Source organism: Diorhabda carinulata, chromosome 5 (genome assembly GCF_026250575.1).
Source record: "Diorhabda carinulata isolate Delta chromosome 5, icDioCari1.1, whole genome shotgun sequence".
NCBI classification, from domain to species: domain Eukaryota; kingdom Metazoa; phylum Arthropoda; class Insecta; order Coleoptera; family Chrysomelidae; genus Diorhabda; species Diorhabda carinulata.
Window position 1 is genome coordinate 21,918,516 of NC_079464.1, and position 25,832 is coordinate 21,944,347.

At 31.4% G+C, this 25,832-nt stretch overlaps 2 protein-coding genes across 2 annotated transcripts in view; both read left to right on the forward strand.

The window, feature by feature from the left end:
- Positions 1-10,222, forward strand: part of LOC130894372 (RNA-binding protein fusilli) — a 187,994-nt gene extending 177,772 nt beyond the window's left edge. The window contains exons 11-12 of the mRNA XM_057801149.1: positions 705-919; positions 3,175-10,222. Of these exons, the coding sequence (XP_057657132.1) occupies positions 705-919; positions 3,175-3,318 (359 nt within the window). The 3' untranslated portion in view covers positions 3,319-10,222. The remainder of the gene's footprint in view (positions 1-704; positions 920-3,174) is intronic.
- A 5,619-nt stretch (positions 10,223-15,841) lies between these two features.
- Positions 15,842-25,832, forward strand: part of LOC130894066 (uncharacterized) — a 209,636-nt gene continuing 199,645 nt past the window's right edge. Inside the window, exon 1 of the mRNA XM_057800626.1 lies at positions 15,842-16,057. The gene's annotated coding sequence lies outside the window, so the exon portion shown is untranslated. The remainder of the gene's footprint in view (positions 16,058-25,832) is intronic.

Consider the following 25,832-nt stretch of genomic DNA (forward strand, 5'->3'; position numbering starts at 1 on the left):
TATAAGAAGTATTACTTAATCTACTCAAAGATGGATATTGTACTTATAAATGTATGAGTGCACAAAATATTTTTTGCAGATGGACATTGGAAGTTATCAAAAATTACAAAAAATATTTTCATAGATTACATCCATTTGACAAAAATTTAATATTACTAAGCCTAACAATATGGTTTCTAGAAATACTTATAAATTACTGTTTAAATCAAAAATATCTCCAAATGTGAGTTGAAAATAAAGAATATGCGATTCCCAAAATCGCGGAGGTTTTTAAAACAATTTAACAAGACGACTTCTAGCATTTTTAAGTAGGAGTAAGTCAATTTAATCTATCCGAAGAGTCCACAATTCCACATTTAATCCATGTGAAAATATTTTAGAGATATCTCACCCGGTATCACGTGGTAGGACCACAAATAGTATATCTTATAATTACGTTGTTTGCTTAATACATTCATTTGATTTTCTGCAATCAGAATAAAAAGATATCTCTTATTTTTATATATTTAGACTATTATATTTATAACAACTGATTGAATAAGATTTTAACTCAAGTTCGAATTTCTGGATCCGTTGATGATACTCATACTTAACACACTGTTTACACTATTTTGTTGATATAGTGGTAGTGTAAACAGTGCGTCCACTAGTACTGGAATCAAAATTCATGGCTATTTAAAATTTTTACACAATTATTCTTACAGGAGGTAACATTCTATCAACACCTTTTCACCCAGCACCCAGCTTCCCTGGATATTCACCAGTACCGCTTGCTGCAGCTGCACTAGATCCGCGACAATTCATGCCACCTCAGATATTTTATTGGCCGTATCCCAGTCCTCCAGTATCTCCGACAAACTACTATCCAACAATACCGCCTCCAGGAGCTTTGCCTCCTCAACAACCGCAACAACAAATAGTAAGTAAATAATAATAATAATACATTTTTTCATTGTTGTAAAGATAAAGTACTACTTACTATTTTCGGATCTAACAGTAGAACATTATTCTGACTGAGTCTTCTGGGTCCATTTTTCACTCGTGTAAATTGAGGTTTTGTGGAGAGATTTACGTTAGATAGTATCTATGTTAAAAGTATAATCGATTGTAAATTATTGGAAATTCTGAATAAATACTTTATGAGATCCTTTTACGCCATAAAAAGGACAAAATACAGAAAGTATGTAAAACATTTTTTGATTTTTATGGAGGGATGCTATAACTGATCGTATCATCCGTATTGGTTTGAACGTTTCGCTGGTTGGCTCGCTCAGGCCAGTTTTTCACGAGAGAATGATAAACTATTATGAAACTTGGTCAACCAGTAGGTTCAGTACTTCCTCATCTTTATCAGGATCTTGCACCGGAATCCGCTCTCACGTTTCATCGCTGCGAAGTTGTCCCTTTATGTGGTACTGTTGATCTAGCGTTTCCTTTTCTTCCTTGTTCATTTCTTACTGAACTACCCATCATGTTTGTCTGATTAAAAGACCTACTTTCTTCTGTCTCATACACCCCTCTAATATCTACCCCCCTTGGACATTGGAAAAAAGGTATGTCCAGCGTCATCTACTTCTTCACACTTCCACGTGTGTCCTTTTCAGCTAGGTTTCTATATTGCTATGAGTTTCCCGGTTCATCTCACATACTATATGCAGTTGAAATGCGGATGCGTTACATTTTTCATCCTTGTAGCAAAGTTCCATTCCGGTGCCGCATATAGAACTCTTCTTATCTTGTTAACATTTCATTTAAATGTCTTTTTCCTGTCTAAGTGTACTTACAGCTATTTAGTTGCTTCCCTTTAATCGATCCTTGCCCATTCATTCAAAATGGATTGGCACTATCCTCCGTATTTATCAGGAAAACTGCTTCTGTCTTTTTTGGTGCTAATTTGGACTTTTTTAGTTGCATCTATTTCACCACTCTTTGTATCGTATCTTTTGCTATGTAAGTCCATACTTACTTTCCACTTGCTACTAGTACTAAGACAATATTATTTGCAAAACCTGACAATGCTGCACCCACGGGTATATCCATGTTGAACAATTTTGCCGTCGATAATCTTTCAGTTTCGAGTATTATTCGGTTTGCGAGTTGGAACAATGAAATTCTAATTAAGCTCTCGCCTGTTTTTAATTTTTGGAGTTCGTTGAGTATAATTTGAGTTGAGTATTTTACGTAAAGTGTGATCATTGCACATAATCTTCAATGTTGTAGTGGTAGGCTACGGCTTCGGTTGCTCAGCTCTAAATCCGAATTGCTTAATAGACAATCCCCTGGTGCCTATAAATTCTTGTTTGAGTCAAGGAGTAGGTGTCCACTTAAAGGGTAGAGGCTTATCTCCCTTACGGAACAGGATAAGTTTTGTCTTTCGTCGATTCAGTACTATACTACCAGAATTTGGCCTAGCAGGGAATTTAGGAGAATGATGTGTTCCATCACGACAATCTTTGATGACTTAATCTAATTAAAATATTAAATGAACAAGGCTGGGAAATTTCAATGAACCCACTGTATACCACTCGTTTTGCTTTGTTTTGGTCTTTGTGAAATTTTTTTGTTGGAAAAAAATTGTACAATAAAGAAGACTTGAAAGCCATGTCACCAAGTTCTTTGCCAGTAAACCACAAATGTTCTGGAATCTTGATTATTAATGTGAAAATTAATATTGACATTAAACTAATAGTACTGCTATTCAACAAAATCTATTATTGATTGGCAATTTCGGTTTTGTAGTATAAAATAAAATACTTTTTAACAAAGAATAGTTATCATTTCGCGATCATAAAATTTCTTGTCCTTATCGGCAAAAAACTGAATCAGGTGCGATAAATAAATGGTGATTAGATTATGCCAGATCAGGGCTATATGGGGGATGTGGCATCACTTCTCAGCCAAACTCCAATAGTTTCCCACGAGTTGTCAAAAATGTGTGAAGCCTTGCATTATCACCTTTCCGATTTGACAATTCTGGTCGTTTTCTATTTTCGTTTAAGGTGCTTATCGCAAATGTTGATTCTTTGTGTTAAATGATTTTTTTTTCAATTCGTAAGGTACCCAAATATCAAGATTCTTAACTAAGTGTTTTTCAATTGTTGTGTGTGATACATGAAACGTCTTCACAACCTCTCAAACAATTATAAGACGATCCTCTTGAATTATGACTTTCAGATACCGCCTGAATGTGCTCCTCTGCCACAACTAGCACCGCTTCCAATCGATCCACGACTTTTAGCGGAGTTGCATAGACAAGAATCGGAAAAAGATACTAGAACGAGCCTTTCTCACAACCAGTACGTGGAGATTATAATATAGAAATAAATTTAGACTAATGTAGTTATTAGATCTCCGTAATCAGCTCTACCAAAAGTATTTGCAATATTTTTGATAGATGTTAAATCGAAAATGTATTTTATGTTATATACAAAAACAGTTTAATTACTTAGAAAACACTACATACACAAAATATATAGTTTCAGAGAGAAAATGAAGTGTAGAAAACGAATCACACAATGTTTATAACAATAGTAATAATATTGGTGTTGATATGTGTTGATCACATAAGTGTGTATAACTTCATAAATTTTATTTTTTCTAATCTGATTTAAAATATAATGAATTTATTACATTATTTATACATCGGTTCAATTCAGTTGAAAGTATACATTAACATAAAATATATTTTTCAATTAAATTTTAAAATGCGAAGTCAGTTGAGATTTACTGAGCGCTGTTTTATTTTCTAATAATCAAAACTTGCCTATAGTTTAGCTACCTAAATTATTTTTTATGCACTAAAATTTTTGCACTTATCAAACATTTTTTACATATATCTATAAATAACATGATAAAGAATATATTTCAATTCAAACTAGTCTATTTATCTTGGGTGATGTGCAAAATATTTATTATAATAACATCTGTGCGCCACTGGTTTAGAAAATATGAAAGAACTACTTATGAGAAAATATTCGTTATTAAATAACGTTCTAAAGAAATTTTCAGTACCAGAGAATATAGCAGATAACAAGCAAATTTAATAATTGAAGCATAAATGGTTGAACATAGTGAATAAAATCATTATTAGCAGTGTGGTTAGTTATTAAAATTTGCTTGGAATGTTCATGAACTCAGCACAATTTTTATAATGACAAATCATATGCTGAATTTTATTTATTTGTCTACAAAATCAGTGCCGCACCTATTTCTTTTGTCTCAATTGCAAAAACTGAGAAATAATACTTTATAACAGATTACCAATTGCGCAACTTCATTGAAAAGTTTTACATTTTACACATCACTCTAATTTCTGAAATGTATGAATTGAAAATACATGGTCCAAACGAAATAGGACACCTTGTTAAATAAGCTGAATTAATTAAGATATTGCAGATGTATATTTATGTATGCTTATATTAAGTAATCCTTAAAGAATAATTTTTCTAATTATGTGGTAGCCATTGGGTAACTGTAATGATATGCTTTAAAAACTTTGACAATACCACTAATTTTCAATATATGAAAATTAAAGACGGAAGCTATCAGTACCTACAGCTATCTGAAGAATATTCATAGTAAGTATATGAAAAATAAGACTTAAGGCCCAAATTTAGATAATATCTGTTATTAATATTTGTTATAGCTAGTTTAATCAACTAGATTAATTTCACAATTAATAAAAATATTAATGTCGTGTAAAAATAAATAAAATACCTCCTTTTTCAATTTACTTGCAAAAAGATAATTGACCAAGACTACAAATAATCATATTATGTTCAAGTTCCTCAGCATTTATTGACTGGTTTCTTCTAAATGAGATTGGGATCATCCTTTTTTCTTAAATGTAGGGTAATATCGGATAGCTTTTGTTTTTTTATGCCACTCAGTAGGTTTTATGTTTTTTTACACTCAAAGAGTCTAAAGTCATACTTTCTTATGTTGCAATACCTGGGACTATCAGAATGATTACACTAAATTTACTACATTTCTTAATTTCTTGATCGGATGATAAGTGCTCCCAATAGCGGATAAGGTACAAATATGGGCTAGAAACAACATTGAAAATATTTAAAATATTAACAAAAACAGTATAAAAGTACAAAAAGAATTAAACAAAAAAATAGTAAGCTGTCATAAATTAAAACGAATCTTTTTTGGTGTATTAGATCATACGAAATTGTCTTTTCTTTAGGCTGATTTTTAAATAGGCTACTTCTGGCTGCAGAAGTCACACATGAAAGTCTTCCAACCTTTCTTGTCATATCCAGAACAAAGTTTATGCGCCAATCTAAGTCAAAGAATGCATGTTATCCAATGCTCCCCATCTGTATCATTTTTGTACGGTTAACAGCAGTACACTTTAGGTTTAGCTTTGGCCCTTTTTCCTTGCTTAAAAAACAGTTGCTTTTTACAACTTGTCTCTTCTTTCTAGATTCATCATACTTTTTCATAGAGTCTTTCTTTGGAATATCTAACCGCTTAATCATATTTGCAGCCATTTTTGACATCTTTTGTTTATTTTTGTCAAGGAATTTTCTATCTTTTTCCTTCGATTTCTTGATTTGGTTGATTCTTGCGGCTTTTCGAGCAGGGTGTCCACGCTTGGGATTGGACGATTTTCCTGGAAGTTTTGGCAGAGGCTTGACAATGAAAGGTAAAACAACTGTTTTTGAACAGTTACCTTCTTCGACATAAGTTTTAGAAGACGTGGTCGATGCCTGCGGAGTTAAAGTTGTTGAATATGTTACGAGGCTATAACCTGCAGTGGTAAATGTTTGGCTTTCTGGATCAGTAAGCATGGATGTTGGCTCCGTTTCATCGTCGGGATCAAAAATACGATAATCTAAGCCTAGTTTGAAACTAACACTCTTTCTCTAAATGTTATATATTATAAAAGTTCATAAACTATTACGTTTATTGTTTAAAGTAGCCAAAATAAAGCAAAACTGCAAATACTGTGAACTAACAAAATCTTTCTTAAAATTCTCACAACAAATTCAATTGAAAGATATCAGCTATTGCACTGTGAAATGTCAATTTCATTCTACAAGTTGTCCATAGGCATGCCTACCAAATGTTCCTTAAACCAAAATAGATCTGAAGCTGCTTAGTTTGGACATTATGCAGCGATTAGATTAAAATGTTCAAGTAGTTTCTTCATTATATATTCGAAACGGCGTATGCCGTAAGACTTGGCATAATTATTTAGTATTATTGGGTGAATGTTTTTAAGAGAAAAATAAAACCGGAAGTGGATGTAACTTAGTATTGTACACAAAATAACAATGATTTTTTACTATAAACAAATAAATATATCATGGTTGTATATAATGTTCAACTAATGTCTATTGGCAAGAAAATAAGTTAAATTGACTAATAATATGGTTATCGTAAAATTGGCATTTTGATAATTTTATAAATAACTGGAACATGAATAACTATAATTGATAAATATGTTAAAAAAATCGTTAAAATGTTTATCCAATCATACGCGTACATATATTTATGTGACAAAAGAAATTAAATTGTATTCTTTCTAAAATGTATTGCATGTTGAATACGTGTTAATAATTGTGTTTCATGTGTCGTTAATCCGAGAAGTGAGGTCCTCATACAAAAGAAACTGCTGTAATAAAGGACTAGATAACGTGGTGGCTCATTTACAGAAGTCATTACCTCTACCTATCTATCTGTTGTGGTATAATACTCCATTCAGGTAGTTTCATCAACAACAAACTCATCCGCATTTCAGGATTATTTTCAGGATCTTGAACTGCTGTTTTATGGTATAGATATAAATGTCTTCTAATTATTGAGTGAATAACATATACATATTCCTAGTTTCCAATTCCAGACGTAAACGGCTTTGGACTAAAGTTGATTTACTCAAATTAAAATAAATTTTGGTTAAAGGAATATGTGGTAGGCATGTGGGAATACTTATTACCATTCAATTATATAACATATTTTATTTTCCATAGATATTAAACGTTATCTAGTCTAGCTGTGTCTCCATAGAATGTTTTCTTCGAGAGACTTCTTCAACAACTATTATATATTCATATATATATATATGTCAATTAATCAAAGTAGTATAGTTCATGGATCAATATTTAATAATTTCGATATTAATATTTGTACCTACCTAATTTCTCTCTAAGTTTTCAGAATATACGTTTTATTTTTCTTATCTAAAGTACGAATAACAAATTTTTACAATATCACGAAACATTTGGAATTAGACAATCTGTTATGTGTAATTTCCCTTTGGTATACTAATCTTCTTGAAGTTTTGTACAAACCGTTTTTCTGTATTTTTCTTTTAACTAGCTACACATCTTTGTTCATTCTACAGTTATGACCATATTTTCTATGAACTTTTCATCATTTCATTTAATTACTCTATTGAATCTCTTCATATTTTAAGCCATACTTTTCATTTTTTCCACATTCAGAAGCTATCATAATTATTATACAAGCTTTATCACATATTAAACAATATCGAGTTAAACAGTAGAGAACAGATTTATATGAACAGAAAGTTGTTTGATATAGGATGATATTCTATTCAAGTCCCTCCAAAAAACAATGGTATAAATATTTAGTCGAACTTCTAAAATTACGTGTTATTCCTTTAAAATTCTTGTATTCTTAATGTTTTTGCTTTGAGTAAATATGAATCATTAACGTATAAAAAGATTACTTATACCTATGTCTTTGTTATACTGATCAGATAGTTTTGAATTTCTAAGAAGTTGGTTTGTTTTCGATAGTATTTTTTGTGTTGATATTTTCAGAAACATTTGAAATTAGTATATTGTTTTAAATACTAATATCCAGTTTTCCACATCTTGTACTGCTGATAGTGGTCAGTAATTTCTTCTTCTATATCTAGATTGAATTTCTAAAATATCGATTATGATTATGAGTGGTAACAATATTTATATCATTTTTGATAAATAAATTACTTTTCAGAACTTTATTTACTGTATGATTATGGCAGGAAAATATTAGGTTACATAGTTTTATTGATGTAGGTACTATTAGAGACATTTAAGTTAAACACAATTCAATTATTTTAATGAGCAGCAAAATTGCTTTGTCTTCCAAATAATAAGGCGGTGCAGTGCATATAATTCTTAATAGCACTGTATAAACCTCGCAAAAACTCTTTTAATATTTTGTGATGTAGTTTTAAGTAATAATATCTTAAAAATCAACGAACTTCTTCTCCAAATACTGAGTGCTCTTTTTATATTCCTTATATGTATATTTTGATAGATTCACTTATATTAGCAATTAGTTTGTATTGAACAGATTTCAAATTACAAATTAAATGACATTTAACAAATATATTTACGTTGAATTGTTGTATATAATCATACAATCAAAGTAATTAATATAATTTTAATAAATTATTCAATAAAGTTCCCTTAATCCTCATACTTGAATTTTCTTGGTCTATAAAATCGGATCAAAGAGTACTTCTTAAATAAAAACATAGTATATACTCTTAAATTAATCCAAAGTTTTCCTTTTTCTTTCAAAAATGTAGTAATAAATTACAAAGCTAGTTGTGTAAGAAAATAAAGAGCATTTTCCAATTTAAACAAGTATCTCATTTCATTTAATATAGAGTAAAAGGGTTGATGCACAATGCATTATTTATTCGGATAATTCTGTTATCATGAAAAATGATGTGTCTTGTTATATTTGAGAAAAGTGAAATATTATTTTAGATGTTATTAGGTGTTTTTAAAAGTAAGGATATGTGCTTAATCTTGCCTGATATCGATTTCAAGTATTGCAGACTGTTTAACTTTGTTCTGCAATGATGTCTTTGTTAGGAAGAGAAAGTTTTTATACATAGTGCAGATATACATTAAAAAACACATTTTTATAAAGAATATCTGCTCTCCATTTTGAAAATTGATATTTCTCCTTTAATTTGTAGAAATAAACAAACAAGAATTCAAACATTTATTCATTAAAATTCTTGATACATTTATTTATGTATTACCTATGTTTATGGAGCTTCCCTAATTTTTTATCAAAATTATCTGTCTGTTTTATCGTGAATAGATAAAACAAATCCCGAAATAATAGTAATAGTACAGGAAACAAAAGAAAAAAATTGCTGTGTGCTGTAACTCGGTGGAAATTGGTATACATTTTCTTGATAGGATTCATTTAAAAAAAAATATTTATAGGATGGCGGAAAAGAAAAAAAATTAAGTTTGAATCCTAGCCAGGATTGCCTTCTCGTTTCCATCAGTCTCCGTAGAGACAAGCATCAAAGTACATTACATTTCTCAAGACTTCCAGTTTATTACAATTTTAAATTTGTTAGAAATATAGAACTGGTTTTTTATTAAGAAAGAAAATAAGGAAGGGTAGGGCACCGTTTCACGATGACGTTTCCAAAAAACTTTGATTGGGAAATAAATTGGAGGTCTTAAGAAACACGTAATTTGATACTTATCTCTACGATGATTTTCAACAAAATTTTTTTCCTCCCATTTTCTGGTCAACTATTTTTTCTTAAAATACTTATTATCATGAAAATGTGTTACAATTTTGAACGTGTTACATTTTTTTTCAACCCAAAATCTTATATTTCATAAATTATCTGAAAAATTGGATTCTTGATGACACTTCCATTCCTTATTGAAGTATTGATTACTTGAAATGAAATACTAGTTTCTTAATGCTCAAATTTTTTAGGACTAATGTGCAATGTTATGTTCTAGATATAGTCAGCCGTAATTAGAATATAGCCAAAGTGGCTTAAAATTGTTCATATTGAAAAAACTATAATTATTGTTGTTACGTGTTAAGTTTATAATAATTATATATATTTAAAAACAATAACTAATATATTCAGAACATAGATAAAATCTACCTGATGTAGTTTAGTCACATAAAAGTACCTATTTAAGGATCTAGATGTAGGACTATTCTCCAATGACATTAATTACTAATAAGTAAATGAATTAAAGATCGAAATGTTGGTATTTTATATGTGATTTATGAAATTAGAACAAACTGGTAATTATGTATCTTTATTTGTCTGCTTATTACATTTTTTTTCATTTTAATATTTTTTTCTACTTGGTAATGAAGATACAGAATTACCAACTATACTTAGTTGATAATTTTCCAATTCTATTACACTGTTTTTGTTATGTTAAAAATGAATAATAAAAATATCACTCTGTTACGTCCAGAATATTTTATTTAAATATCATAAACACCCTACATTGCATATGAAATTTTCAGAATAATTTTGTACAATTAAGTAGCGTGTTACCAACTTTTTGAAATAATCCAAATAACATTCGTTTCTCAAAACATACTCAGGAACCACCTGGACCATGTGAAGTTTGGCATTATAGATAGACCAAATGGAAGCATCTGAAGGATTTCCTTTTCATGTGCTCTTGGAATGATGTTTGCCTCAATTCCAATGACCTTTCATTGTGTGCAAACAAAAGAAATCTTGGCAGTTTTGTAAGTCTATATTCCTCACTCCTTCAAGGGATTTGCAGACAATCCATGGTTTGATCAAAACTGCACTAGAGCAGTCAACGGTAACAATGCTGTTTATCGCAAATGACGCTCAAATATTTGTACCGACTATTGTACAAACAAACATCTCGAGCAATATTTGCAAGCAGATCATAGATTCTTGCAAGAATCGATATAATAAGAGAATGAAAAACTTCTCCTTTGCCCAAATGAATCAAGTTAGCAAAGGCTTTTGTAAGTAAAATATCCCACCTTTGAATGGAGAAGATGATCGCATGTTCGCTTCAAATTCAACTGATTATTCGCGAGGAAAATTACCACCCAGTCTGCCTGGAGTTGGTACATCTATGCAAGAAATAGAATTTCGATACTGAGATATGTCAAAACTTCTCAAAGGCTTGGACATTAATAAAGCCACTGACATTGATGGAATACCGTCAATCGGTTTAAAGAAGTGGGTGCTCAACTAAGTCCGCTATAACTCTTTTCTCTATCATATAAGTCCCAGTCAATTCTAAGGTCATGGAGAACGTCGTTAACCAGCAACCAACCTTTTAAGTAAATTAAGATTGTACAGTTTGCCGTCCTCACTTATCGACTGCCTTAGTAGCTTTCTCAAAGACCTATCCACCCAGGATGGACACACTTCAGAAAGGGCTGATGCATCTTGTCACCTACTCTTTTTCTCCTGTACATCAACGATCTACTCGACAAAATTTCAAACCCGATCTATAGCTTCGCCGACGATAGCACACTGGTGTCGTCGTTCGGATTCGTTCACCTTCAAAATATTGCTCATATCGAGCTCGACTCCCATGCATATCCTGAGGATGCTCGACTTAACATAGAAGAGAGCAATTCGACTTATAGTTGATCCAGAGTTGACCATAAACTGGGACAGCTTAGAGCATAGAAGAAAAGTGGCCAACCTGACTCTATGCTTCCGAGCTGTCTAGTATAATCTCGTCTAGAACAGTATTTGCAAGATGTATTCGACAGGCAGATGTGCTTCATGAAGACCAAGACGCCCAGAACCTCAATTTATGGAGACTCCTTCCTATGGAGAAGTGCAAGCTTGTGGAATCAGCTACCAAGGCACTCCTTTCCTGTATCTATTACTGAAATCTGTTTCATTCAAAACAAAAAACGATATAATTGTTTAAGAATAGTTATTGACATATTCCATACTGCTTGTTCATAAATTCATTTAATAATACAAAAAGATTTTTGGATGCAGTAGAGAAAAGATCGTTTAAGGGTATTGGGATGGTCTATTCTAAGATTCATTCCCTGAAGACGATCACTTGGTTATCGAAACGCGTGTCAGACAGTGTAATTGTGAGTGTTGTTATATGAAGGTCTCTTAATACTTTTAACCGGAAGCGGTTTATGAAATGGGTGCGTACCTCATAAATGTCATAAGGTCAATTTCTACATGAAATTCCGACAGTGATTTTTAATATAAATAAATTTTCCTAAAAATAAATCCAAATTCTACAATTAGTTGCTGACTTTTTCATGAAATCATGGTAGGGAATTCCAGAAAACTCTAATTTTCTCATACTTTTTCATTATAATTTGTCAAAAGTTTTTTCAATAGTTACATAATAATTTATTCAACGCTTTTTCTAATTAAGGAGTTTTGCTGTTACAAATAATAAATAAACCGCTTCAATTGCTGTTCGAAAAACAAAACAACAAAACTTTTTTGAAGGGAAGAACTCTAAATTCCATTTATTAATACTTAATTTTCAGTCGAATTCTTCCAATAAATATTCAATTCAAATGTTGGTCTTTGAAAGTTTTGTTTAACTGACAACTTTTGTTAGACACCTGTTGAGAACCTGATTAAAAACAATTAGTAAGAATATGCTTCTTTGAGAATTTTTAAGAATGATTTCTAATGACTATTCTTCATCAAACTGAATACATCGTAAAGTTTTTAAGGTACATTTATAGAACCATATTAATTGATAAAATATTTAATATTTATTAAAAACATAATTTCATGTTCTTTAAATCGTATATATTGACAATATTTACAGTTTACATCTAATAAAAACTTTAAACATAATCACTTTAAATATCAATTACCTCTACTTTATCCTTTTATGAGGGGTTGCACTTTCTCTTTTTAAAAACCAACATTAATCACCCATCATGGCCGAATCCCACCGTCCTTGATACCGAATTTCCATTGTTCTAATATCTTTCATCCTGCAAATTTTCGGGAAAAAATATCAGATGGGAATGTCAGAAATAAATTTTCAATGACATTCGAGTATCAAGGGATTAGTAGGTGTCTAGAAGTTCATCAACTAACTATTGGTAGTTTGGATCCATATTGTTGCCCAAAAATTCCTTCACTGCACTAACAAATGCCTTCCATGCTCTAAGTTCCTGTCTGGTGAGGCGTTTCGCAAAATTGTCATCGTCCAGCAATTTTGTTATTTGTGACGCAATAAAAATACCTTCCTTTAATTTGGCATCACTTAACTGGGGAAAGACTTCTCTAAGATATTTGAATCCATCGCCCTCTTTATCCATAGAAGGACATTTTTGGGATCTACAAGACGTATAAACTTAACATTTTGAAACTCACTTCTTGCTTGCCAATTTTTCTACATAGTGTTGATCTACTGCCCGACTGTCTCATAGACAAAGAAAACAGCATTGTTTCATAAACTCTCCTTGAAGTCCCATAAAAATTCCAATCACCTTCTGATCCCCACATATCTGTCACTTATACTTGTTGGAGTTAATTTTGTCTAAAAGCAAGCGAATATTTTCATAAGTTTCTTTCATCTTCACAGAATGAGCAATTGGTATAGACGGTTTTCAATTTCCATTTTGAAATAACCGTGCTTTTAAACTTTATTTAGACGAGTCAATAAATAGGCGCCACTCACTGGGATTATGCTCAATATCAAGTTCCTTCATTAGACCATCAATATCCACACTACGAATTTTCCATACAGTAGAATGCAGAAAATGTACCATTTCTTTTTCTAAAGGTCGTAATTTTTGTCTCTTTGGCTAAAAAGTTCCATTCCTCAAGACGAAAAGCAAGAAGTTTAAACTGTTACTTTGATAACCCCTAATCGCGTGCTAAATCATTCAACTCACTTTGAACAATCAAATGTGGCTCGCCGGTACTGGTACTAGAAGTAAAATTGGGTCGGTAAATTCTTCGGATCTAGAGGCGCAATCGGTATTGGTAAATCTTCGTTATGAGGAACAGGTCGTATAGCAGACGGCAAATTTGGATACTCGATCTTGTGCTTTCCTTTCTTAGAATAACCTTCACTCTTTGATAGGCAGAAATAGCAGTTGTCAAAATGGTTGGTAGGTTTCTGCCATATCATTCGAATTGCAAAAGGCATGCTTTTTTTCTTTTTTATTAGTTTATTTAGTATTATTTATTTAGTTTTTTTTTCATGAATACACCGTTACCTAATCATAATCTCATCATTATTAAATATGTTCAGACTATATTGTATGTTTTTAGTCCTCTAAGTCTGTTAACCTATTGATCTAGAGATTTTTCAGAAAAGCTCAGGTCATGTCACGAATTTTTATTAAGTTCTAGACGGACTTTGGAAAAATCAGACATTGAGCCAGTTCAAGAACAAGGTTACTTTCAATTACCGATTTTGTCCATTTTCCTCCAAAAATCCTAGTAATCAGTGCTGCAATTGTATGGAAACGCTACTCGAATCGAATCAGTATCTTCATAAATATCTTCTGCTGCGTCGAAAATTATCGATTTGACATTTTACTGGTTGTCTTGCTTTGCTTTTGTTTTTGAGAAGCACGAAGTTGAGCCATAAAAACGGGACGCTCTTCGCATGTAATTTCTTGTTCCTCCTCAATCCTTTTATTCGCATTGGTTCGAATACTAGTTTTATAATGGCTTTGTAGGGAATGATTCCATCGTCTTGGTTGCAGACTACACCACTAGTTGTGCTTGGAGTGAATTATGTCACACTGGAACCGCTCTTCTTCCGCTGAGAAATATAAACCGAGCGTTGTGAATCCAAGAAGTGTCTCGATTTGTGGTCCAGGTGTTATTTTTACTAACAATACTCTATCTAATGAATTTACGGATGTATTTTATATTTGGAATCATGTTTATGACCAATTTTTGATAAATATGTTGATGACATTTTTACGTATACCAAGTGCGATCGCAGTTTCTCATACCTTCTCTTCATGCTCAGTTCATTTCTGTTTGTTTTTCCATGAAACAATTCTTGTTCAATACCTCAGATTTCCAACACCAAAATCACTCAATCGGTTAATATTTCATCATTCATTCATAATCAATCCGTAGACTACATGAAGTTTTGTTGGATTATTTTAAACTTTTTCTAAAAAATAGTGTGATGGAAATCATTCTAAACCTTGTGTAAATTTCACTTTCACTATGAGAAAAATAAGTGAGGCGATAGAAAAAAACGCCAGAAGAAGCTGTTCTCTTGCCTCAGGAAAGCTTTAAATTAGTCAAGAATCCTCAAAATTCCCCAGATTTGACCTCTAATCATTACCGGAAGTTTTCAAAACTTGAAGAACACTTGCCAGCTAAACAATTTCATTCTGATAATGAAGTCTTATTCCTTGATTTGAAGAGGCTCTTTCCAGGTACATTGGAAAAGATAGAACATCGATGGGAAAAATGTGATAACCATAAAGAAAAATAAAAATGATAATTTTGGCATTTTTTTGTTGTATATATGAGTGAAGTAAAGGGATCAACCGTCGTAGACATATCTCAAAGTTAAGTTGAAGAATTTTTTTTACGCCATTGTCTATATGATAGTTTGTGAGTTTATATCATGATACTTTCTTCCTTACAACAATTTAGAACTAGTAGTAGTACTACTGAAAAAAGACAGAAAACAGAGAGGAAATTTGTTTTTTTCATTTAGAAATAACAGCACTTATGAATTATGTACCTCATACACTTTTTAATAACATATGATTATATCATATTTCATTACTATCTTAGGAATATAAAATTTTTTCTTGATATTTTTCCGTATAATGTGATTATTAGCTCTAAATTTTCGACCTTCACGTGTTCAAGCTTGTTGCTCGAAAAAATAGAGTGAAAAAATCAAGTCCCGGACGTAATAACGTAAACCGATTTCCACGGTCCGTTAATAATTGGATTATTCGAGTAAAATGAATTGATTGGGCGCCACGTCCAGATCGAAGCCGGGAATTATATACAAATTTTTACCTGAAAATATATGATGCTCGAGAAACGAATTTTCCCGGGTTTTCATTGTTGCCGAAACCGAAAATTCACGGACTTCGTCAACGATTTCCCTCCGAGGTAGTCGCTCTTGTCGGCGTTTCGTTGTGTTTCAATTTTCACTGTTTCACCGTTTCAGTAGTAGTTCAGATTTCCACAACATCGGTTGTGTTGAACCTGTTTTCGATTTGATCGTCGGGTAAAATTATTACTGAATTTTTCGCGAATTTCTTCAATAATTATTGTAATTCGTATGAACAATTTTGAAAGGTGAGTTAAGTTTTCATTTATATGAACACTTTCATTCATAATTTTCAATTTAAACCATTTGAATAACAAATTTGTTTAAATTGTGTCACCTTGTAACACGACAGATTGTGAAGATAACGTATAAAGTCCTGTTTCCTCATCAGAATAAAATATTTCGAAAATTAAAACAAGCTCGTAAAAACTCTGTCAACAGGTTGTTGAATGTTTTCGTTTTCAAACCTGTTTTTATAACATACTTTAGTTGATTTGTTGCAATGAAGTGTAAATTATTTTTTTCTATTGTAACGATAATTTTATATTCTGTTCTTCCTCATATTTCAAACATAAATGATAACAAATGACTATTAATACGATTTTTATAAATATATATCTGATATGAAATTAATGGTTTCAGTTAAGATAAATTTTCAAAGTCGTTTATTTCGCAAATATATAAACACGAGTTATTCAAAACATATTGACGAATTAACGCATAACAACGTGACTTGAAATATATACAAGGTGTTCTGATTTGTATCAAAAAATTTAGTTGATTGCTCGTATGATGAAATTTCATAATAAAAACTTTTTTTCTGTATTCATAACAAGTGCCGAGTGAAATTTTTTTTCTCAAATTGAAATGGAAACTTGAAATTCTTTAATTTCCGCAGTGGACTTTGAGGGGTGAAATTGATATCCTTTACATCAAAGGCGGTTTGTGTTGAAAAGTTTTCACATGTTATGTACAATGTTCAAAAAAATTCACTTGTAGAAGGATTGTCGTCTTTGTTAAATTGTTGTAACAGTTCCTAAGCAAGAAACACTTTACGTTTTTAATGAGGTCTCTACCATTCTTTACCATACCCTATTTCATTAGCACAATCCAAAATACCATCTCATATTTCAAAGCTGAAATCCGATGATCAAATCTTCTATTAGATGGAAGTTTTCGTTTCACTTCTGTGACCATTTGTCAGTGTTATAGATTTTCTAGGGTTTTCCTTTAACCTATGAACTCGTCAATCAAAAAATAGCTGATGATAGGGCATAATCTAATCCCAGATGTACTAGCCCTTCTTTACACACCTGTTCAATATACTCTAAAAGTTCTTTGGATTGTGGAACCATTGTGATTTATCGTTGATATACGCACACATAATGAGAGAGAGAGAGCAATACGAAAAGTATGTATATCAAAAACCATCCCAATCCTAACCCTTAGAGCCAATATTTTCCTGTATCAGTGCTATAACCTACAGAAGTTTAAGATCAATATCTACAGTCATCTCCACACGGCAGGTACCACTCAAACTACTCGATTGTAATAGTATTTAACCTCTTGTAACTTTGAAGATAACTTTGAAGGCAGTTTAACTTAATACTTATATTTGCTCATATTATATTGGACCCCGTCCACATTTTTTGCACAATTTATTTAGTTTAGTTTCTGCCTTAAAGTTTGTGTTTAAATTTCATAGTTTGAGCTTCTCTCCCATCCTAACTCTGCCTGCTTTCCTCCAAAAATTCTTCTTAGTATTTCTCTTTCCCAGATTTCCAATTTCTGTTTAGCTTTATTCGTCATTACCCAGGTTTCACAGGTGTAGGTCAGAGTGGATCGCAAAATTCCTTTTAAATGTGAAATTTCGTACTTGCCTGCCCAACTGTTACTTTTGGTAATTCTTAGTTCGATTTCCTTTTCTTCTTGGCATTTATTATCTAGTAGTACACCAAAATACATGAAATTTTCTACTTCCTTGATTTCTATTAACGTTCTATCATGTTTAAGTACTGTGATATTGTTTTTTGGCTTGATAAGGCGTCGCCTTGTCTTAATCCTTGTTGTGCTTTGAAAGGTTCAATTTTCTTGTTATTAATTTTTACTATATTGCTTGTGTCCTCCAATGTCATCTTCATTGGTGAATTAGTTTGTTTGGAAATTCTAATTCTCGTAATATTTGGATTAACTTTCTTCTGTTCACTCTATCATAAGCTCTTTTAATATCAACAAAAAGGATCTCATATTCATAACAGCCAGTAATCAGCTGTTTTATCATGAAAATTTGGTCGAATGTAAACCCTCCTTGGTACTTTTCTAACAATTTTTCTGAGTATGTTTCCAATCTTCTTTTCGAAATTGATACAAATATTTTGTCATGTTCTATTTGTTTTTTTGTTACTCCATTATCTCCGGGGCTTTCATTGTTTTTCTATTTTATTTATCACTGCTTCAATTTCTCTGTTCGGTAAACCCGTAAGTTCATTTTCAAAGTTTTCTTCTGTTTTCGTTTTTGTCATTTCTGACATTAAATATTTCGAAGAAATATTTAATGTCATGTTTATATCTAATTTTTTATCTTCGTCACCTACAATGCTTCCTTCTTTGTCTTTTATATATGTGGTACTACTCTCGTATTGTTTTCTTATCTTTGTAAAATTGTTTTTCTCTGATATTCTTCCTTTATAGTTTTTATATGGCCTTCTAAAGATTCTCTTTTTTTCATCCTACATAGTTTCTTTACTTTCTTTCTTTGATGGTTATATTCATTTATATTTTATTCATCTCTATTTTGCAACATTTTTTGTCCAAGTTTCTTTTTTAAATAATTCATATACTTGTGATTCTGTAGAAGGAGCTTTAGACATATATTTAACTGGTGGGTAAAGTAATGTACGTAGTAAGGAAGAGGTTAATTTTTTAAATTAATGTTTGGCGCCTATATTTTGGCCAGTCATTATCGCTATAGTATCATCAATGTTTTAGGTAAATATTTAATTAAAATACCTATAATGAGTAGAATTGTTTTAGTTAGCATCACATCATTCAGGAAATAACCAAATCCAAAAAGATTCCACTGACTCACCATCTCTAATATATCTTAAATTAACTACTATTCTGTAGATTTATCGGCCACGGTCACCGAAGAATTATTGATTTTACCGATTATTCTTTCATGACGACACACTTCAAGCATGCACTTTTACTTTTCACTTAGAGTTGTATCCAATTCAGCCAAAAAAATTGAATGCTTGATCCTAATAACGCATGTTCTATGCGAATATGAAGATGCTGTTGAAGCGGTTTCTTATTGGAACGTGGCAACGAAACACCAAAGTGGACTAACTTTAATACATTTTCCGAGCATTCGAATACTTATGTATTTATAGATTCATAGAAATAGAAATATTTCTATCAACGTAATTTTGAATATTAAATTTTGAGTTCTATGAGTTGAAAATTTATACAAGCATTAATACTATCAAAAATATCAGAAATAACTATTCACTTGGCAGTTAACCACTGTACTACGCGTGGCGTTGGAATGATTGCAGCGAACTACTCCAGATAAATTGTGCTAATGTTTTAGGCCGCTGGCGTGCAAAAAACTTTTGTGTATCCCAGATAAATAATAATACTATATTAGTGTGAAACGGAAGGTTGGTAAATATTTGAATTGGTCTATTCCACTGTGACATACTCCAAGTGACAATTATTAGTGTTTGCCATATAATGGCATATAATATTTTGAATCATCCACATAAAGGAGAAAATCACATTGCAATCTCAAGACACTGTCATTTGTAAATATTAAAAAGTATCAAGAACTGAACTCTGGGAGAATTTTTATGGAGTTGAAATCATTGTAGCTTAAAATTTTCTATTTCGCCCTCGTATTTGTTGAATCATATATAAAAAGAGTATCAGGTCGTTTTAAGCATAATTCCATTTTATGTTTTACTATTACATGGAACTCAGGCTGATGGACTAGATAAGCTTATACATTAGCAAATAACCGAGAACTCAGGTAAACAGCAGGAAATACGATGGACCAGCACAAACCACATCGAAAGCTGATAAACAACAAAAAAAGCTCATGCTGCAGTTTGATAGGATTACAAAAGAGTTATATTTTTTGTGCTGCTTCTATGGACCCAAACGATCAATTCTGATGTTTACTGTCAACAATCATTGAAACTGGATGAAGCAATCAAATAAAAACGGCCAGAACTGTCAAATCAGAAAGGTTTAGTGATCCACCGTGATAATGCAAGGCCTCACATATCTTGTGCAACTTGTGGGAAACTATTAGAGCTTGGCTGGGAAGTGATGCCACATTCCACATATAACCCTGATTTGGCACTATCTGGTTACCATTTATTTCGAAGTTTGCAGAATTCTTTGAATGGTCAAACTTTGAAAAATAACGATGACCTTCAATCGCACCTGGTTCAGTTTTTGCTGATAAGGACCAGAAATTTGATGAACGCGAAATAATGAAGCTGAAAGAAAGATCGCAAAAGGTCATTGAGCACTATAGAAAATATATAAACGATTGAAAACTATTCTTTGTTAAAGAAAAGTGTTTTATTTTATACAACACTAAATTTTACTTGCGACTTCTCTCGCATTGAAGCTATTATAGTATCAGAGATCATTACAATAGAAATAAATCAATCAATATGGATAACTAACTATATTTTATTGCTTGACTGGAATCATCAATTTACAAAATTACAACACTCCATGAAGTTTAAAAAACTTAAAACTTTATTAAAACAAACGTTAAAACATATTTCTCTATAACAAAAATTAATAAATTGAATTTTAACAATTTCAAAAGATATGAATTCAGAATATTAATCTAAGACATGTTTGTAGACTATATTAGAAGTTTTTCCGTCGAGTGCAAATATGTATAAATTCCGGATAGTAGACGAATTCGAACAGGCTACATATAGTTGACCATGAGAGAATCGGGGCTTTTCTAAATGCACTCCCGATACCTGTAATATCTGCCCTTGTGCTTTATTATGTTTTGAATTGGAATGGAAGTTTAGTGGGAATAATTGGAATCATAATGAATAGCATCTAACCAACAAATGACACCTAACCTCGAAAATTCAAATAGATTGGGTAATCAGGTAAAATTACGAAGTGGGCGACATCTGCTAATTTTCATTCAAACTTCAATAGAGGTAAACAACAAAGCCAGAAAACCAACAAATTTTGTTGTTCTATAAACAGTAGAAAGTGTTATTTGAAATTTTAGTCTAAATAATGAAATAATATACCTGTTTAAAATACTTTTCTGATAGAAAAACAACCACACATCCAAAAGATGCATTTCGAAGACAATAAAAACGTTGTAGAAATTATAGTGTTACAAATGTTCTATTCTAATGGCCAATAAAAGTCTTGGGTCCCTTTTTGGTAGTTTCGTGTCGATATGCAAGTCTTTTCCTCCCGAACATACATGAACAAATACATTTCCAATATTTAACTACATCATTCAGATTAATTGTTATCTCATAAGGGGAGAACTTAGATCTGATTTCTGTTGACCATGATATATCTGCCCTTGTACAGTAAAAGTTGGTGAAAATCTGGGCATTCTCATCTCTTTATCAGTTCCAAAGGATTTCAATTGGAAGCAAGAGTTATACTCTCTTAGTTTGCTTAAAAATTGCTTTGATTCACTTGACTACAAAGTTTTTTAAGGCTCTTTTGGTTCACCAAGTAATGGAAGTGGAACTTTACCACTGGAACTGCACATTACAACAATTTCATCTTTCCATTTGAGAGCATCGCAATATATAGTTTCATATCTAACCAAAAAAATGACATCTAACGTCAAAAATTCAAAAAGTTTTATACTGCATATATAATTACAAAAAAATTACCGCTGAAAAGTCAATTGGATTGGATATTGACGTGACCGTCAGTAATATAGTGCAACGGTATTACTATACTCAGGGCTGGAATTTCATTACTGGACTGCGAAATGGCGTTGAAGAAGCTAGATTTAGAGATTTTTTGACAAATAATTTTTTCACCTTTCGTTTTTTTTCATAACATAAAAAGTATCCTATGTTACTTCTAATATCCCCAAGAATAAGTTTCATGATGAACCGTTGAGTAGTTTTCGAGTGAAAGCGTAATAAACAAAATTTTACATTCATATTTATAATATACAATAGAATAGAATTAATTAATTAATCGTATTGTTATCGGCCCTTGATAAGTGTGCAAAATTTGAAATTAATCAAATCGTTTGAAGAGTGAAAAAAAAACATTTCGTGATGTACTATATCGATAATCAAAGCAAAGATGACATTACGAATTTAGCAAATTAGTTTAATGACATCAGTCACTGACAAATTAATCAAACGTTTCGAAATGCTCGTAAATCAAGTTCAATCATTCCATTACTTAAATACATTCTTATAAACGAAGCTAATAAAAGCGTGTTAAGAGATGTTTTCTTCTGGTAGTTGGAATAATTCTTTTCTTTAAAATATCTAAAAATTTATTGCTCTGCAGTGCAATCGATAAATACGTTGTATTCCTTTTTTGTGTTGATTAATTCTTTCTCCTTATTTTGTACATTTCTTTAGAGCTTATTACATTTGCAATTTTTCTAGGAACTTATTTCTAATATTAATATTTCTAATAATAAACAAAAATGCCCCTGAACTATTTCTGAAAAAGCTTGAGTCTACACGCTGTCTAAGGATTTAATAAAATGAAAACATTTTTGTATATAAAAAGACAGAGCGAATTATATTTTTGAAGGCCGAAAATATGTTTTTTAAAAAATTTATTAAACTAAAAATTACAATAATTTTATAGAGTTGAATGAACTAAACTTAATTTCACTAGCGAATTAACTATAATTAATTGAATGAACTAAATAAAAAGTTATTTACAATATTCGTAATTATAATAAAATAAATGCTGACAAAGTGTCTATGATATTTGATCCTTTTGCAATTTATTTGAAGAATCTTCTGGAATTTCCTCCATGTAACTAGCGCGACGTAATTATCATTATTCAATCATTATTTTGTAAACAATTTATATTTATAAAAAACCTTGCAATAGATGGAGTTTCAATTGTGCCGATTTTTTTAATACCACGCGACATGGTGTCGTTAATTAATTTCTTTAAATTGAAATATGAGTCTTGTAATACCTCATTTGAAAATTATTTCATTACCAAATTGAGTAATGGTATAGTTGGTAAATTAATTATATAAATATACTAGCTGACTTAGCCACGCGTTGCTGTGGTTCAGTAATAACTGATTACTAATTCTTTGGATACGATGAAATTAATATTTCTTAAAAAAATGAAAATAGATTCATCCAATCCATATGGGAAAATAGAACGTTCCGCCAAAATAGATAAAGTTTTGAAATGTTGAAATTAAACACAAACCAACATATATTATACATTTTGAATATACTGTTACGAACAAGCTCGTGAATGGGTCCTTAGGCCGGCCCTGTACAGCTAATATGAAGTTTAAAAATTCGGCGAATTCGCGCGGCGCCTTTGATTTGTTTTTTATAAAATGCGAACGCGTCTTTGATAACTTTTTATTATAGAAGGCGGTTTATTGCAGTAATGTTTCTTATAAATAATTTCTAGGAAGGTCTATTTATTTATTTCTTGTGTTTCTTTTTGTTCTAGTAGAATTCTATTTGTGGTATGTAGTTTATGTAGCGCAGTTGGTTAGTTTTAAATAAATAGTCGCAGTGAAAAGAACGAATTAGTGAAAGTAATCTCAAAAATTATTCAAGTGATATATATAAGTAAATTATTACTAGTGTTAAGTGTATTGTATAGTATATAAGTGAATTAATAACGTAAGAGGAAATGTTTATTAATTAACCTCACGAATAGAAAGAGTGGAAATACGAAAAACGTAACAATAAATTTTATTTACCTTATCTTTCATTTTTTCAATTTTAAATTATTAAATGTTTTCTCGCTAACACGAAGGGTTTTCCTACACGATTGCAGGCAACATATAGCTGCCTATGCAAGAAAAATATGTTTTTCAAATCCAAACCGCAAATAGACAGACAAATAGCATTTTTATTATACTTATTGTAAAGGTAAACTTTTTTTCGCGGCATTGTACTGAAATTAAAAAAAATGTAAGAATTTATTATTTGAATAGATAAATTAAATCAAAATTTATTTAATCTTTTTTAGTTTATATATGATTATTATAAAAACTCTAATATGGAAATTTTCGGAAAATACATTTGAATTCATATAAAAATTGTATACAAATTATAATCATAGGTTTTGTTTTGTTGAAGTGAAATCGGCTTGTCTAAATGATTATCCTTGGCAGACAAGGTTTCGTAAAACAGGCCAGACTTTTATTTTTAAAACGGAAATACCCGTCCAATAATAGAAAAAATATTTATCAAGCCTTAACACGTACCACTTTTCAATTGCATAATTATCACTGTTTATATTATCAGGTAGGTAATTTTATAAAAGAGCGGTTAATATTGGTAAATATTAACCGAAAAAATACCTGAACTGTATTATTCAGAATAATAAAAATGAAAATAACATTGAAAATTAGTTTTCTGTTGAATTTCATAGTAAGTTGTTCTCTTTTCATAGTGCAAGAAATGATTATAAAGATGAAAATGTCGAGTTAAACACGCCGCAGTTGCAAAACTTCTCCTGACAAATTTTGCTATATTTGTGAAGAATTTATGGTGAAATGGCAAGCCAGGCCATTTTCCGAAAATGTGAGAAAAGCCTATTTCAAATATTTTGGTACTTTAATTGGAGATCAAGGCAAGCAGTGGGCCCCCCACGCGAGCTGTGATAGTTGTAGTATGTCATTGGTGCAGTGGATGGATGGAAAGAAAAAAAACATGGCTTTTACAGTTCCCATAGTACGGCGGGAACCTACTAACCATTTTGAGGACTGCTATTTTTGTCTATCAAAGACTGAAGGTTAATCTAACAAAAGAAAAGCATAAGATCGAGTATCCAAATTTGCCGTTTGCTATACGACCTGTTTCCCACAATAAATATTGCGCCTTAACATCCGCAAAATATTGTTTCAGAAAATACTGGAGACAACGTCATCATCAAGAAGCTCCGAACAAGAATTCACCGAGCCTATTTTACTTCAAGTACCAGTTCCGGCGAGCCACATTTGATTGTTTAAAGTGATTTGAATGATTTATCATATAGGGGTTATCAAAGCAACAGTCCTAACTTCTTGCTTTTCGTCTTAACGAATGGAACTTGTTAGCCAAAAAGACAAAAATTACGACAATTAGAAAAAGAAATGCTGCATTTTCTGCATTCTACAGTATGGAAAATTCGTTGTGTTTAAAAGCAGCATACAATGGAAATTTGAAACCGTCTACACCAGTTGCTCATTCTGTGAAGATGAAAGAAACGTTTGAAAATATTCGCTTCCTGTTAGACAAGATTAACTACAAAAAATATAAGTGGGGACCTGAAGGCGATTGGAATTTTAATGGGACTTCAGGGAGGGTTTACAAAACATTGCTGTTTGTCTATGGGACACACGGGAAGTAGATCAACACTATGTAACCGGGATCTTCAAATGCTAAGTTTATTACTTAAAAATGTCCTTGTGCCCCCTCTTCACATTAAACTTGGATTGATGAAAAACGTTGTGAAGGCTATGGATAAAAAGAAGTCTTTCCCCAGTTTAGTGATGCCAAATTAGAGGAAGTGATTTTTATTGGGCCACAAATAAGAAAATTGCTGGACGATGAAAATTTTGCAAAAAAACTCAACAGAGAGGAAGGAGCTTGGAAGGCATTTGTTATTATCTCTCATTCTAAAACGTGTACGCTCTTATTTATGATTACAACAAAAATAAAACCCTTTTAATTACTTCATGCATCTTAGCTTATAATTGCTTTCTCGGGAACTTTCTAGATTTCGTTCAGATCTCACACTGGTCTTTTTTATGTGTGAAGAATGAGATGTTGATTTCACGA